Genomic DNA, 16,996 nt, shown 5'->3' on the forward strand with positions numbered 1-16,996 from the left:
GTGATATTGACAAGTTTTTATCATGAATTTTAAGAGCGTTTTTATATAATGATTCAAGTGGTCTCAAGGTTGTTTTACCTGCTTGAGACCAACTTGTCATACAGTAGGAATTTTTTGAAAAATCATAGCATTCAGATAGGTGTTTGATGCCTCAAATGTAAGAGAGTTTCTTATGAATCGATAGTTTGCCAGATTAAATTTGACTGTGCTACTCAACCTTTTTATGTGCTTTTTGAAATGTAGGGTTGGATCAAGAGTGACGCCTTAGTAGTTAAATTCTTCAACATTTTTTATTTTTTGTCCATTAACATTAATGTCAGGACAATCTTTACATTTGCATCTATTTGAAAAGTACATTGTAACAGTCTTTCCAACATTAAGTGCATGATTTGAGTCAATAAGCCATTTAGCAACATTTTCCATTTCCTTAGTCAATTTAGAAGCAACTTCTGAGGCATTTTTTCCATGGGTGTACAACAAAGTGTCATCAGCATACATCATAAGTTCAACATTATTACAAACGGCTGGAAGGTCATTTATGTATATACTGAAGAGCAACGGTCCTAAAATCGAGCCTTGTGGCACTCCCATGGTGCAGTTTTTCAGGGTTGATAACTTCTTATTTATTCAAACACATTGTTGTCGGCTAGCTAAGTATGATTTAATCCAGTTCTGTGTAGATAGAAATGTTATAGTTGGCCTGTTTATTGAGTAATATAGTATGGCTTACTGTGTTGAAAGCCTTTCATAGATCAAGGAAGACTGCTCCTACTACTCCTCCCCTATCTAGATTGGCTTTCAACACTTCAAGGAAGTAGCAGCAGGCAGTTTCAGTAGAAGGTTTTTCCCTGAAGCCAAATTGCATGGGGTGTAACAGAGCCTTGGAATCAAGGTGTGCAATTAATTGTTCTGCTACAACCTTTGCAATTACTTTTGAGATAGCAGGGAGTATGCTTATTGGTCTAGTTGCGTACCTCCTCTTTTCCTCCAGATTTGTATACAAGGGTTATTATAGCCAGTTTTAAGGCACTGGGGAAAGTGCTCTCATCTATACACTTATTTATTAATTGAGTTATAGGAGAAGTGATGTTTCTTTATATTTTTTTTATTAGCGCTGTGTCAAGTCCATATATGTCCTTAGCTTTACTGTTTGAAAGGGTAGTGATACATTTATCAACCTTTGTGCCATTTGTCTGTGTCAGAGTAAAAGCAGATAGTTCATTAGCTGGGACTTGAGGAAGGTGTTTTTTTTTATAAAATGTTGCCCCAAGTCCACTACAGAATCTAGGAGATAATTGTTAAAATGAGTTGCCACCGCAGGATTGTCATTTACAATAATACCATTTATTTTCAACTGTATGCTACCACTCTTGGGTTTTTCCTCCCCAAAAAGTTGATCAATACTTTTCCACAATATTTTACTGTTCCATTTTGCTTCTCTAATGATTTCAAGAAAGAAATGTGCTTTAGCCTTCCTAAGTTGCATTATGACTTTATTTCTCAGACCTTTGTAGGTTAAACGATCAGTATCCAGTCCAGATTTGAAGGCTTTTTTCAAAGAGGCATCTTTTTTTTTCATTAAGTCCCACAGAGTACTATTAAACCAAGGCAAACACTGTTTAGCATTAGGCTTCTGGGTCTTTGTCTTGGTATACTTCCCAATAATCTGTCCGAAAGCTGACATTAGATCATCACATGTCTGGTCACAGGATTTATCTGCAACAGTGTTGTTCCAATTAGTTTGCTTTATTTCATTTTATTTCCATTAGCATTTGAAACTTTCTTAGGGATGAAAGGGATTTTAGAGTTCTTTCCCATTTGATTTTTATTTCTATATTTTGTCTTTGGCAGCTTTCGAGCAGATAATGTCAGCTTGTGATCTAAGAGACCAGTGATTAAGCTGTAAGTTTTTGTTATTCTGTCTGCTTTATTTGTAAAAAATCAGGTCCAGTAGTGTTTGTGAAGATTTGGTTATTCTTGTAGGTTTATTTATCATTTGTGTCATCTGAAATGTTTTGTTGATGTCGTTAAGTTTCTTTCTCCGTACTTTGTCTAACCAGTTCAAATTGAAGTCTCCCATTAGAAGAATTTCTTTACCATCATGTTTTTTTAGAATGCCAGATAAGGAATCAAAGAAATAATTTGTAGCAGTAAGTGGTCGGTAGACTGTAAAAACAATAAATTACATTTGAGGAGAGAGCGCAATTGTAACACCGAGGCACTCCAGGCTGTTTTCATCTATGTCAATCTGTTTGCTTTGAATGCTGTCTTTGACATAAATAAGAACCCGGCCCCTTTGCCTCTTCCTCTGACTCGTCTGTATACTTTATAGCCCGGGACATTAAATACAGCTAAAGAGGTGGTAGGAGTTAACCAAGTTTCTGTATGACACAGATAATCAAGGTTTGAGTCTGTAAGTAAATGTTCAGAGTTGTTCCATCTTTGAAACAACGCTCCGTATGTTTAAATGTCAGCCGAACATCCCTTTCGGTTTTGTATTCGGGTTCCACAATACGCTTGTGTGTGTGGGGCTAAACATAAAACCTCTGTTTCAGCTCTCTCGCCTGCGCATGACATTTTCTTCCACGCAGAGCTTCGAGGCGCAGAACACAGCAATACGGTAACGCTCCAGTGCTTACCTGCATCATTCACTACAATGGAAGCTGCTCCCGTGGCAACGTCTGGGGCCTGGAACACACACGCTGAACCCCACCAGGTTGGAAATCAGAGAAAAGGAAATGGAAACGGCAGCAGGATCAGGGGGTTGGAAGAGAAAGTCTTAGATGGTCATTATGGAAGGGAATGGATTTGAGTATTTTGTTTATTGATACTGAGAGTTCCTTCAAAATGAGAGAAACATCTCTCTGTTTGAAGGGAAATGTAAACGTGTGGCTCATGTGAATATATGTAGAGTCAAGCTACAACACGATATAACAATTTGTGAGTGTGGTTCTGATGTTTTTTAGTGGCAAAGATGTTTTTTCAAGGACTGCGACCGGATTCCTTGTATATTCTGTGAAATATTTGTTTGCATTCGTCGAGTTTGAAATGACCTTAACTTTATTTTCGTTGTACCTGAACACTTACTAAACTAAATAAAAATAATAAAAATCTACAAAAAAAAGGCGATACAATTTTTTTTCAAACACCTCTTTTTTACCTGTGTTAACACCGTTGTCCTTGAAATTCTGGATGTAGCTGTCTCCAAAGAAATCTTTGCCAACCTACAAACAGCACCACACAAAGGAACGAATGCAGAATGATTAAAAGACAGCGCGGGTCAAGCGGGGTCAGACTCGGTTAGCGGCAACTTCTGAAGAGTGGAGCGCCGAACCTCGAATGGGATGGATTTTCTGCTGTGTACCCCGCTGGCATCCTGGCATCATGCCGCCTGCCCGCCGCCGCCGCCACGTATGTGCAACAGCGAACACAACGAGCGTCAACACACACACACACACACACACACACACACACACACACACACACACACACACACACACGTGCACGCATACACACACAAACGACCATCTGCGCCAAGCCTCGGAGACTCCACGACCCCACCTTGCCGCCTCTTCATGTCCACCTCTCTCCTCCCGTTATCCCCACCCCCCGCCCCCCGTTCTTTCTGGCTTGTGCGCAGGGTATGTCCGCATGTAAATCCGGATGGGGGGGGGGGGGGGGTGGGGGTACCATGAAGAAGGTCCCCACCTTGCCCGTAGGCGCCTGTTTCGAATCCACGCTTTCCCAAAAACACGGAAAAAACTTTTACAAAATGGTGCCAAAACGCTTGCACTCTCGCTGCCTATGTTGCAGGGTTGGGCTCGTAGTGGGGCTGATGGGCCCTTTTCCTTTGAAGAGCGACCTTCCCTCTTGGATGTTTTCTGGACTATTTTTGGGTTCTCCCAATACCCAGAAAGCTCCTCCCTCCCTCATTGGGCCATTATCGATCGGGCCTCTTTGTTCTGACATGGGTGGGGCCCTAGTGCTTTGGTGCTGGGGTCGGGAGGCCGTTGTCTTACCTTCTGATTGGAGGGATGGGATTGCCGTCGTATGGGAATATGCTGTTTTTGAGGCGGGCGAGCGTGGGTGGTTGAATGCGAGCGCTATGGTGGTGATCAATAGAAACGGGATGCGAGTGATTGTGGTGGATGTTGATGTTGACTTGTGGAGGAGTTGCGATCCGTCTGTCAAGTCGTTAACTCAACAGATGACCAGAGGATATTTGCTGGGGCTGCAAGTTTACGTTCAGCTTTTTGTAAAGGTCACACACAAGGTGGATGAAGAATACAAGGCAAAAATACATTCTTTGGGAAAAATTAGGAAACACGAATTGAAGGTATACCACCAATATGTTAATGCCCGCTCAAATACCCACATAGGCACAACAGTAGTATACGAGCGGTCAAAAGACCATAGTGGTCAATGGTTTGGTACCTTGCCGACCATGGCAGTCCTGGCACCTAGCTTGGCGGCCTGTATGCACTGGTTGGCCCCTTTTCCTCCAAAGCCAGTGAAGAACCTGTGGCCATGGATGGTTTCGCCCGCCTTGGGTAGCCTTGGAGCCTGACTGGGAACAAACACGGCACCTTCAGTGGTTTTTCAGGAGTTGTTTGTCACAATGCTAAGTGAATCACACCTATTGGTTTGAAGAGCAGACGTTTGAATCTTGGAACTTTCTATGGCCCATAAAGTCTGTTTGTTTACACCGAGAAAGTATCATGGATATTTTGCAAGCTTCAAGAAGTCTGTATTGGTGAGTTTCCAAGTGCTAATGATGCAAGCAGCATGACCCAGAGCTGTTTCAACACAACACTGCCAGCACCAGTAAATGCCTGACTCATCGGGTGGGGTGGAAGTCCCGCCCATTCCTTCAGGGCAGCCGTGCCACAGGTGGGGGCCGAGGGACAGCTGTCCATTTGATGATCCCTCCAATCAGTAGTATGGAAGTGACTAATGTGAGATTTGGTACGTGAGTTTGATGCCCTAAAATGCTGTGGTCTGGCCTCTGGACTGCTTAGAAATCTGCACCAAATTTTACGCAACACTCAGAATTCAGATTTAACAACGTGCCTAAAAAAAAGCCACGATCTTTGCAAACAATTCTAACTGTGCACCGCACTATCTAAGGCCATGGGTGTGTAAACACAAAATCTAAATTCAGTCAAAGATAGTCAGTCAATGCTAGCCAGGGCAGTATATGCACTAACTTTGGTTGGTTAAAACAAAGATACAGCTGTGCGAGATGTTAAACACTCTTCTGCTATAAAGGATGTCGATTGATGTCCAACTGCCCTATTCGTGAGCCCATCTACCCATCGGGAGGGGTCGAGTTCAACAGAAATCATGGCTGAGTAGATAATTTCAACAATTAACCTGGTGTCTTAACAAACGGGCCCAAATTTATTTATACCCTGAGTGTGTGTTACCGTAAACTTCCTGAATAGGATGGATTCCAGTAAGTTACACACTGATGTCAAACCCGATTATGATAGCGGTACTTTAAATACAAGCATAAACACGAGCATACACATTAAGTGAGAGCCAGTATGACTAAAGACGAGTCACACGCGCGCACACACACACACACACACACACGCACACACACACACACACACACACACACACACACACACACACACACACACACGTGCGCTTCACAGGTAATTTATTTGATGCCACTTGACACTACGACTTCAGTTTTCTTACAGTACACACACCTTCTATTCACTGAAGACGATTGGCTTTGAACTATTCAAAACAGGATGACTGACAGGTGAAATCCATCCATTTTGAACTCAATGGATACACCCCACCCACGGCAAGTTAGACACACAGACTATTGTTGTCTGTCCCGAGTTTGCTGCCCAGATGGAAGCGCTATGCACTGAAACCTCAACTTCCCCTGGCTCATCTCCCACACAACGCAAGGGCCGGAAACAGGTGTTGCTGTGAGGTGAAATGTTTGCTTTTGTCACGTTTACCTCCATTCTGCCGTGTTGTTTTCTGAGATATTCCTCCTCTGCTGGTGAGCAACAGAGGGAGCAGATCACAGAGTGTCAGAACTTTGACACGTGTGGTGGTGGTGGTTTTGTCTCTAAACGACATTAAATGCTGAATTTGTTTTTGTGTTCCAGATGATTACGGTACATTCTGTGCCAAATCAAAATAGAAATGATGCCATGAGTCATTTTGGTTGGTACTTAAATTATTATGTGCATGTGTGTATCACTGTTCAAGAAAGATGCAGTCAGTATCCAAATAAACATACGATTCTCAGAAGCTAAAACCATGCTTTGTCAACGTGAACTCAATGACACAAGTCTAAGTGAAGCTTTTTTCAAATGCTCTTCTTCATATTCTGACATATTCAGAATTATCGACATTAAACTAAGAATGTCAGATAAAAAGAAAAATAGAAATCCAATAGAAACAGCTGCTTGAGGGTCAGATGGATACATATGAAAAATCTGAAGCATAAGGAATCACACACAGACACACACACAAGTGTTAAAAATAAGTCCAAAAGACGGTGCAGTGTCAAATTCTCATTTTTTTCATATTATTCAAGCCCCTGCCGTAACTATTAACAGAAATCCGTCTGACACAAGATTCCTTCATTATTTTTCAATGTTATATTTAAACCTGTGCTGGGTAACGTTCTCAGGGCAGCCATCAGTTTTGCTCAGAATTCCAAGCTTCTTTCCTCCCAGACCAAATTGATTTAGAGTTTATTGAGTCGCGGTTGAATGGGTTTAACTCTCTTGTCACTCATAATTTCATTGTTTCTTAAATAAGTTGGACCAAAAGTGAATTTACGCTGTAAATTTCATACTGCACTTAAAATGTTTGGATAATATTTTTTAATTGTTGACACATTTTGTTATTGTTTTCTGTTCTAATTAAACACGTCTCTGGAAGTATACATTGCTTTGGTTTTGTTGTTGTTTTAATTATTGTTATCATCATCATGAATGGAATTCTAAATACCAAAGGTTAGTTACTGTGATGATAAGTCAGGGGATGGTTAACTAAAACAACCCTTATATGGGCATGGAAATCAATTCTGTTTCCTTAAGTGTCTCATATATGGAAACAATTGTTAAAACTATTCATTGAATAGCCCACGCCTCCCACCTACCACATTATTCACATACCCAACATGTGTGTATATTGTTACCATAGCTAGGGATAGTAATATTTATGCACTTAGTTGATTGACTTTTCTTTAGATGAAAGTTATTGATTCTTGGTCACATTTTCAAAATATTATTCACCGGACCTCCACAGGAACTATTTAATTTTAGTAGTGATTGCAGTCACCGATGAGGAAATAACAGTGTGATGTTTAATTTTGCCCATGTAATTCTTCCACAAATCTGGATTTGCGGAATTTTGCAAAGCATTGTAAAAAAACAAAAGTTGTACACATGGCGATAAATTACTGTTACACCGTGGTAGAAAGATGCTGTCATTGTTGCCTATTATGGATGACAAACAGGCTGTCCTATAAGCCTGTATCATTCGTCACCTGCATCACAATCTGTAACCCCCCCACCCACCATAACTTTGTGCACCCGCAAATTGTACTCTAAGGCCAAACACACATGGGCACCAACATGACTCATGAGGCTGAGGCAGCAGGGGGCGCTGTCTGGCTTTGCCTATTGGAGGGAGAGGGCGCAGGAGGGAGGGAGAGGGCGGGGAGGGAGGGAGAGACATTTGTGCAATACAGACAGGAGACAATTAAACATAAGCCTCTTACTATCAAACATATCCTGTGTGAAAATGCAGAAATAAATACACGTGAAGATATGCATCGTGTCTGTTGAGCAGACACAGAAAAGAGAAATAAGTGCAGGACGGAATGAGTCCGAGTTTGCATACAAACAGAAAGAGTGTGCGTGCGTGGCTGAGGATTTGTGTGTGCATGCGCGCACGTGTGTGTAAAGCAAACATTTGTAGGGACAGAACTTTGTTGTATGGGTAAGGCACTTACCACTGAAGCAGCCACTGAAACATTTGTACTTCGGGACTTCAGACATTAAAGTCATGCGTATCACTTTGAATGATCATGCAATTTATTCTAAGTACCTTCAGCTATGCACCCATTACTTCATCCTATCCAACTTCCGAGCAAAAACAAGCTGTTTCCTGTTAGCATATTAGGGTCATAATTGACAACTTCTGCCCTTCAAAGTAAAAACAATCTCAACGTGAACTGCTAATGAGGAGCCCAATAAATACAACAAAACAGTTTGGGAGTTAGTACCTTTCTTATTATGATATTTTTTTAGTGGGTAGATTGTGACCTAGAATAATCAATTTGGGGTTAGGGTTAAAAAAGAAAAAAACTATTTTACAGTATCCTGAATGATAAATATTAATTTCAACTCAACAGCTTGTTTACATTGTGTATAGTTGCAATTGTGTCATTCAACATAAACTGCTTAGTAATGGATTCTTTTGAAGTCATTCATTGTACTTAAGAGTTAATGAATAATAGCTTGTGGGAAAAGATTATGTCTGGCTTTGCAGATCTCGTCTGACGGCGATTATGTAATTGCTGACATTTTCGCAAACAGTTATTGCGTGTGATTATCTCATTCGACTTTAGCATCACATATCAATATATATATTTTTTTTTTAGGGTGTGTATGTGATGTTATCTGGATGTGTGGTTTGCACATATAAATGACAGTGATGATTGCATTTGAATTTCACAATATCTCAAAAGGTTGCAGGAGCAAGACGCATAGAGTTGCCTTTTTGGGGTAGTGGGGGAGAGGTGAGGTAGGCTATTTGGGGATATCTTGGGTCAGCCGTTAAAATACTATTACCTGGAAAGAATGTCTTAGACCTTGTGACAGTATAGAGGAGCCAGTGGAATTAGCCACGTTTAAAACCACTTCCTCTATCCCTGTGTGGACAGGATTAGGCCTTGGTGGAAAAACCCTTCAGTCCTTATTCAACATTTTCCGAAAGCTTAAAAAATGATGCTGGTAGTGTCGGTATTTAAGAATGAAAAAGGCAGATGGAACAAGATGTTCACAAGAAACCATATCGCCATATACGATTGAGTGATATGGTGGGTTAGGTTAAACCACCATAAAGAAAGAAATCATTGTATCTAGGACCTTGTATGGTAATGAAAAGTTGCCCAATGTGCTCCTTCCTGGGTAGCCTACCTGAGGAAGCAGAGGAGTTTCCTGAAGCCAGATTTAGCTGATGATAGTAAACCACATGGTCAAACGAGAAAAAAAAAAAAAAAAACAGCAAGGAGAATCATTTGAACACCCACAGCTGAAGAAGACAAATCCTTGTAGGACGGTTGGACGGGCAACACTTACCTCACCAAGTCAGTCATGCAGGAGCCCACCACTGCCACGTCAAAGCCTTCTTCAGTCATGATCAAATCTAAAGAACAGATTTCATTTATTTAATTATCAAATAAGTTTGCTCAGCAAAAATGTAAATAATATTTTAAGACGACAGGATCACATTTGATTATTGTGTTTCTGTTCTGAACGTTGCTTTTTTTGCCTTAACGTGACCCAGAATCCTTTCTCAGTAAGGAAAAGGGTCTAATCAAGGTCTAAAATGAACAAGCAGAACAAACTGACTAACTCTGAAGCGGTTTCCTAAGAACTTCCAAGGCACAAACACACACACACTTACACACCCATACACACACACACCCACACACCAGACACACAAACACATATTATTTAGCTCCCACATTACTATGGGCTTGACTGAAACACGCAAGTAGGTAAAAATAGAGCATTCATAGCCGGCTTATTGGACAGTTTCCAATCGTAACAGGGGTGATTATTTCAACGCCACGTGAAAAGAACACAGCCCAGCAAGATCTTAATTAAGTCAATCCTCAGCTTGTATCGGCGCTAATGCTAGTGTGTTAATCTCTTCAAATCTCTTCCTCGGCAGCAGAAGACTTGTAAAGCCTGGCCGCTGGCTGTAGGATGGCTCAATTCTCTCTCCCACATCTCCCAGCAAATTGTCTTCACATCTAGCCCCCGAACACTCCCCACTTCCAATGCGGTAGATTAAAATTAGATCTGCCGTCTCCAACCGTTGAAGCAAGAGACCACTCCTCACATTCAGAATATAGGAGGCATCAGTGTCTGATGAACCCAGGAAAGAAACAATGCTGTAAACATAAGAAAAATAAGCAGTACACACAATGTACAAGTTAATTTGGTATTTCTTTGATATTAAATAATGAAAGCCGTTTTTGGTATTCTACCTGATCAATGCTGCTCAAATTGGAATTTTGCTCACACATGGGACTGTGTGTGTGTGTGTGTGTGTGTGTGTGTGTGTGTGTGTGTGTGTGTGTGTGTGTGTGTGTGTGTGTGTGTGTGTGTGTGTGTGTGTGTGTGTGTGTGTGTGTGTGTGTGTGTCATTTAATTTGCTTATATCAAGAATTGAAGGGCACAAAATCGGAAACAAATGTTTTTGTTAATTAATTATATTCTACTTCAACAATTTACAGATTAACAGCTCAACTAAGGAAAAACTGGGTATTGTTTTTACATATAGCATTGGAGAAATTCTCTCAAGACAAAGCCATCCTGCTACCAAGCACATCCCTATATTTCCTATATTATATCACTATAATAGCAATAAGGCTGAATGGCAGAATCACAGAGCAAGCTCTGCTATTAAGCCTTCGTTGGTGTAATATTCAAACAATGAATATAATGTTTCCATCATGAAGGGTATCACATTTTAATGCTATTTTTTGTTTTATTGACTTGAATGCAAAGTAAGCCAACTGGTTTACTAATATATGCTAAATTAATTAAATTCCTATACCCCCCCCCCCCCCAACTTTGTTTAATACAATATGACATATGGGATCTTAAAAATATATATTTTTAAAGTAGCCAATACTTTTATAAATAAATAGGGCACACATGCAAATATGCTATCAAGGTTGCCTGTGTCGCTATTGTTGTCTTAAGACAGACAGGTGTTATTGAAAATGACTTAAATACTGTAGGAGGGGTTACGGAGCTGAAGTTAGCTCCCTAGTCGCAGTGATGTGCGACCAGGAAATTATCCAATTTTTCCGAACATAGTTTTCTGTGACATGTTTATTGATAAAAAAAAAAAATGCATTCGTAATTCATTCTTTTATGCCATACAGCCCCCAGTATATGATTCAGTCTAGCCAGAAAGTTTTTTCCCACTCAGAACCGATCTCAGAAATAGCGGAACGGCCGATTTCAGGCCAGCCTTTCACAGGTTAAATCACCTTGGGCCACCCCAAAACCCGCCTGCTGTATACTAAGCAGGACATATACGATGTCTTTATTCATTTTAAACAATTCAAGAATTGTCAGCTGACACTCTGGTCTCAATAAGAAAATTGACAACATGATTTAGAGTTCGTAGTGAACAGGGGGCCCAAGTTAGTTTAACCAATGAAAGGCTGTCCTGAAATAGGATGGAAATGCTTTTCTGAGATTGGTTCTGAGTGGGAAAATCATACTGTTCTGATACTGAGGGACACTTCGTGAGGTGTTCAGTATGTTTCAACATTGACATGGGTGGCCCAAAATGAACAAGGCTCGGAATCATGCTGTGACCTTTCTCATTAAGACCTGAGCGTCAGCCGTTATTTTTCTAGGTGTTTGATGCACAAAAAGGAGCTGGCTTTTCAGCAGTCTATGACTATGGAACGAAGTTGGGCCAGGTTTTAAAAAGCATAAACAGAGAGTCTATGTTTGGTATGTTCTGGGTGGCCCAAGGTGATTTAACCCATGGAAAGCGTGCCTGAAATAGCCCGTACAGACAATTATTTTCAGTTCTGAGTGGCAAAAAACATTCGGGCCGGACTGAATCCTATACTGTGGGCTATATGGCATATCACAGAATACAGTACATATTATAAATAAGTATGACCAGTTTGTCATTTAAAAATGTTCGAAAAATGTACTCGTTTCCTGATCGCACATCATTAGCCTCAATTAGGGCGCTACGAAACGGGAGCTAACTTCAGCTTCGTGGCTTTCATGCCATCATACCATACAGTATGTCATGTAACGTTATAAATGATCAGTTACACAGTGGGAAAAATAAGACATTTACGCAGGCATAGGACGTCTTAAGTGAAAAAATGATCAATAAATACATGGGCTTGGGTGTTTCGTCTTTCTAAAACTAGGGTATGGTCTAAAGGTGAGACCACCGAGTCTCACGTCATAACAGAGTCAATGAACAGCAAACGTTGGCCTTTCCGAAGATTTTAAAGTATGACAAGAAAAGTGTCATTCTGCAACCCCTAAAACATTAAAAACTATAACAGATTTTACCTTTAGAACCAACGATACGTTTTAAAATCGAATTAAACTCATATACCTGACACTCGCTGACACTTGACGAAGACGAGTTGAAGCAGATTGAGAAAAGGTGGTCAAAGTTTAAAAGAGCGGATGACAGCTGGCTGCCCGATCTGCTGCCGGGACCCGTTCTTTGATCAAATCAATCTATAGACCTAACGGTTGTTTTAAAATGTACGATAATATTGCATACAACTAATAAGAGAGATCCGGAGACTCTACATTAAGAATTAATTGTATTAACAGATTAAGTATATTTTATATCAACAGGCATCGCTAAAGTAGTCACTATCTCCAGCAAGGTCCAGTTTAAGGACCCAAACAAAATGTCCCGGAAGTTTTGAGAGAATGAAGTAAACATTGGAGTTTAGTCTTAAATGATACTCGCCATAATCTATTAACAGCATTTACAGGTAAAATAACGAATAGTAGTTATTGTATTTTATACAATTTGATGTATTCGAGAAAACGATGCGTTTGACAGTCATAACGTTTTATGTTTGTACCGTTTTCAAGCTAATGAGAGCTAACTTTGACAGTGAATATCACATAATTTACCAGTATATCATACCGTTTAGTGGTTACACTGAATTAATCTTTGTAATAAAGGGAAAGAAAATAATGAAATAGTAATTAGTCGACGTACACACACAAATACATGAATGAATTGTGTTATTGTAATAGGTGTAAGTATTACTGCTCATGCCTGGAAGTTAACATGTATATGGTTTTGTGTTTTATAGATTATTGTCGAAAATGAACAATATGTCCCCGGAGGTTGCACTGCATCGTATCTCGCCAGAGCTGAGACCACTGCTGTGCAGTGTGGTGAGGAACGGGCGCGTGGGACTCGACGCGACCAATTTCCTCCGAGTCACAGATCTGAAGACAGGGTGAGCTTTGGGACTGAATGAAACACAGTTACTATAACACACGTGTGTGTGTGTGTGTGTGTGTGTGTGTGTGTGTGTGTGTGTGTGTGTGTGTGTGTGTGTGTGTGTGTGTGTGTGTGTGTGTGTGTGTGTGTGTGTACAGTATATGTATATTTTGTATATATATCGGTGTGTGGGATATATCTGTGTATATGTATATTTATATGTAGGGGGGCTTGTTTGTGTGATAGTCTACAGACAGGGTCACTCTGTACTATACATTCAACTTATTATTATTTATTTAACACTAACACACTGATCACAGTCACTGCATATGGCAGAGCTGACATTTCACTACAGGCTATCCTTCGTGGTTCTAAAAGTTCAAGGGCCTTTTGGTAATTGCACTCTGTTACAGGTGGACCATTTCTGCTTATTTTCATGCAGGTTGTCAGGCCGCAAGTCTGTCTTGAGCTATACACAGAGAGTGAATGAAGTTTAGATTATTTTATACTTTTGTATAACATTTACAATAAAAAATAAATAAATAAGGCAATATATATGTCTCACTTTTGGAAGGACTGCTGTAAATAAAGTTTCTGATTTTAAATCCATTGTTATTATTAATGCGTTGTCCTAAGGAATAGTCTCTAATATATACTTTTTATATAATATATTATAATTCTTCTGTTATTCAATTCCTCTCCTAGATGCACCACTCTGACCCCTGGTCCGTGCTGTGACCGCTTCAAGCTTCACATACCCTACGCTGGGGAGACCTTGAAATGTAAGTACCAAACACCCTCAACTATGAATATTCAGTTTAGTTTTAAACAAATCGGACATAGTTAAATAACGTCTGAACAAACAACATTGTCCAAGGATCCAAATGTCATTCATATCCATTTATTGGACTCAGACCCAATGTGTATGGTATGCGAAATGTTTCTCCAAGGAAGGACTCATTACTTACTTTCAATACCTTAATCTAAAGGGTTTTTGTGACCCAGTGAAAGAATCAATAAAATAGAATTTGACCTTGCAAATGTTCCACAATCATTATTCCACAGTGAGGTAGGGATTACCATAGACTTTGTCTTTAGGTACAAATATGTACCTAAAGAATGTCCATTCAGACAGATTTTTGTGATCTATTTTATTTCAATGCTTTATTATTTGAAGAAACATTAATGATAATGTTACTACTACTAATAATAATAAGATTAATGATAATAATATTAGTATTACTATTGTATTTGTTGCCTTCATAGCTGATCTGATTTATTGGATAAAAAGATTATATTTCCCGCAAAGTATGTAACATATGTGGACGCTAGGGATGCAAATTATCGAGTAATTCATTAATCGATAGTTGTTTCATCTTATCGATCGATGATCGATTAATTGATAAGCGGCAATTCTTCTGAGAAGCTGAATTTCCTTCTGAATGTGACACATTTAGGTGGTAATTCAACAAAGTCGTTTAGTTGTTGTACTTTAGAATACTTCCACATATTGTGCATTTGGCGTCTTTGTCGTCATTAACCAACTTAAAGTGGCTCCATACTGCACTCCGTCCTGCCGTGTTCCAATACCCGTACTGTCCGTACTTACTAGCCAAAATTTGAGTACGCAGTACTCCAATTCAGATCCGGCGAAAAGAAGTATACTTCAAGGACCCGGATGCCGTACTCAAAACGGGCTAATCGTGAAGTGTGGATCGAAGGACACTCCCCGTACTCAACGGCAGCCTTCTTAGCTACGTAGCAGAAGAGGCGGAGCCAGGCTGAGCCAAAGTCGGCGCATTTTCCACATAGCCTGCATTAATATAGTCATTTTGTAGTTGTTATAGTTTTTATAGCTTTTTATAGCTGCTAGGCGTAAAGAGTTCACCGTTCAAAGCGGGATGTTTATTGCGGGGGAGGAGCCACGGCGGCAGTCGTGATCGTAATTTCCGGTTAGTGCACCACGGAGTACTCGATTTGGAACAGCACTAGCATCTGAAAAATGTACGTAGTAGCCAGTGCGGATAGTATACTTCCTTTAAGTATATTCATGGAAGTACTGGTATTGGAACACGGCCCTGCTTTGCTTGTGTTCCCGCGTGTGCGTCAAGTACGTCTGGCGTCAAGTAAGCCCTCACGTGGACGGTTGGGGAATTACGGGTTAAAATGCGATTAATTGCAAGTAATTTATTTTAATCGAGTAATCTCTTATCGACAATTAATCGATAATCGATTAATTGTTTGCATCCCTAGTGGACGCAGTAGTGCCATTTGTAAAAAGTATTGCATTCTACTATATTGAAAACTTTCATTTCATTATTTAACAAACCATTTACAAATGCAGCTTTTTTTAATTATAATTATATAATAATATACTTAAATTACCATATAATGAATGTATTCAAGTTTGTCAGACACCCAAGATCTAAGTTTTCTTCATGAAATTGTAATATTATTGGCATTTATTTATTGTATAAACATTTCATTGCAAGAACTTCCGATATAAATATCTGTTTGTCTTTCGGAAAAATTAATTACTTAATTACTTAACAATATAAAACAGATTTAGCATTGTAGCATAACTGCATTGAACCTCCATGAATGGAAAGTTGCATAAACTTTATAGTTTGCAACACTGGAAATTACTGGAATGGTTTCTTATTTGGTATCAAGATCCTACATCTAAGCCCTCCTTGAGTAGCTTGCCTCCCTAAACGAACTGTTGGCATCGCTAGAAGTTGTGTGAAGTGATGATTACGCCGGCTGAGAATGATTTTAATTTGGATTTCCTGGCACTATGGTGACTCATGAGAGACATTAAAAAACAACAACAACAACAACAAACCACACAAACACACACACAGATACACGTTCATACGGAGATTGTTCTTTCTCTCCTTTAACACAATGGTTTCCCACTTTGTCATTATTCCGCAAAGTATTTCCCATGTTTTCAGAATATTCATTAGGCCACCTGCAGTCAGTTTTTGTTTGAGGGATACCTGATCCCTCCCTGATCTAATGAGTTAAATAAAGCCAGCAGCGGGCACTGCCAACTGTGCCTGCCACACGCTTTATCACCCACTTTAAAGGGAATTGAAGTGGGTGATTAGCACTTGAAACAGTCCTTCATAGCGGATCAATTGCTTTTACAAGTCATCTTCCGGTTGCTTCCGAACATGTTAAATTAAAAACGTATGAAATTCTCTGAAAAACCCATTGTGACCAGTGCTATCACAGAATTCTGTCGACCCAAAAAAGCCTTTTTTTTAATACCTAATAAGTTGTAGTGCCTATTGAAATTCATGCTTCTTAAAATCTTGTGTTACACAAGTATAGACTGGGGGCTACACACCTATTCGGCGTCTAGCAAATATAATCCAGACAAGGAGAGGGCAGCAGAAGGGCGGTAGCGAGCTTTGCATCAACACTAATGCGGCTTTCTGTATTTTATCTCGATAAGCCACTGGCAGTCTCGCATGCCGTGTAGCTCAGCCTGTGAAGTTGTTTTACCAGTTGATGTGCTTTCCTGTGCTTTGGCCTGAGGAAGAGTGTTTGTTTAGTCAAGGATGCAGAGCCTTGGGCCTCCTGCCAGTGTCTGGACCTGCCCACCGAGAGCATGCCACAGCACAGCAACACCACCACAAGTCACCCTCCCCCTGCGCCCTCCCCCCAACCCCCCAACCCCCCACACCTCCACAGCACATTGTGTCATTATGACCCCGATAAGATGTTAACCTGAACTGGAATAGAT

The 16,996-nt window shown here is 40.1% G+C and overlaps 2 protein-coding genes across 4 annotated transcripts in view; one reads left to right on the forward strand and one right to left on the reverse strand.

Annotated features, from left to right (window-relative positions):
* Positions 1–12,458, reverse strand: part of rbks (ribokinase) — a 29,838-nt gene extending 17,380 nt beyond the window's left edge. Inside the window, exons 1-5 of one of the 3 annotated variants that reach the window (XM_056590232.1) lie at positions 12,385–12,458; positions 9,348–9,414; positions 4,435–4,567; positions 3,161–3,224; positions 2,640–2,702 (exon numbers count right to left, since the gene is read on the reverse strand). In XM_056590232.1, coding sequence (XP_056446207.1) covers positions 2,640–2,702; positions 3,161–3,224; positions 4,435–4,567; positions 9,348–9,406 — 319 coding nt within the window. In that variant the 5' untranslated portion in view covers positions 9,407–9,414; positions 12,385–12,458. Of the gene's footprint in view, positions 1–2,639; positions 2,703–3,160; positions 3,225–4,434; positions 4,568–9,185; positions 9,223–9,347; positions 9,415–12,384 lie in introns of those variants that run through there. The other 2 variants (XM_056590233.1, XM_056590234.1) reach the window with 2 other exon arrangements.
* Positions 12,459–12,681: 223 nt separating this feature from the next.
* Positions 12,682–16,996, forward strand: part of babam2 (BRISC and BRCA1 A complex member 2) — a 56,242-nt gene continuing 51,927 nt past the window's right edge. Inside the window, exons 1-3 of the mRNA XM_056590117.1 lie at positions 12,682–12,778; positions 13,109–13,258; positions 13,948–14,024. Of these exons, the coding sequence (XP_056446092.1) occupies positions 13,122–13,258; positions 13,948–14,024 (214 nt within the window). The 5' untranslated portion in view covers positions 12,682–12,778; positions 13,109–13,121. The remainder of the gene's footprint in view (positions 12,779–13,108; positions 13,259–13,947; positions 14,025–16,996) is intronic.

The sequence above is a fragment of the Gadus chalcogrammus genome, chromosome 5 (genome assembly GCF_026213295.1).
Source record: "Gadus chalcogrammus isolate NIFS_2021 chromosome 5, NIFS_Gcha_1.0, whole genome shotgun sequence".
Taxonomy (NCBI): Eukaryota; Metazoa; Chordata; class Actinopteri; order Gadiformes; family Gadidae; genus Gadus; species Gadus chalcogrammus.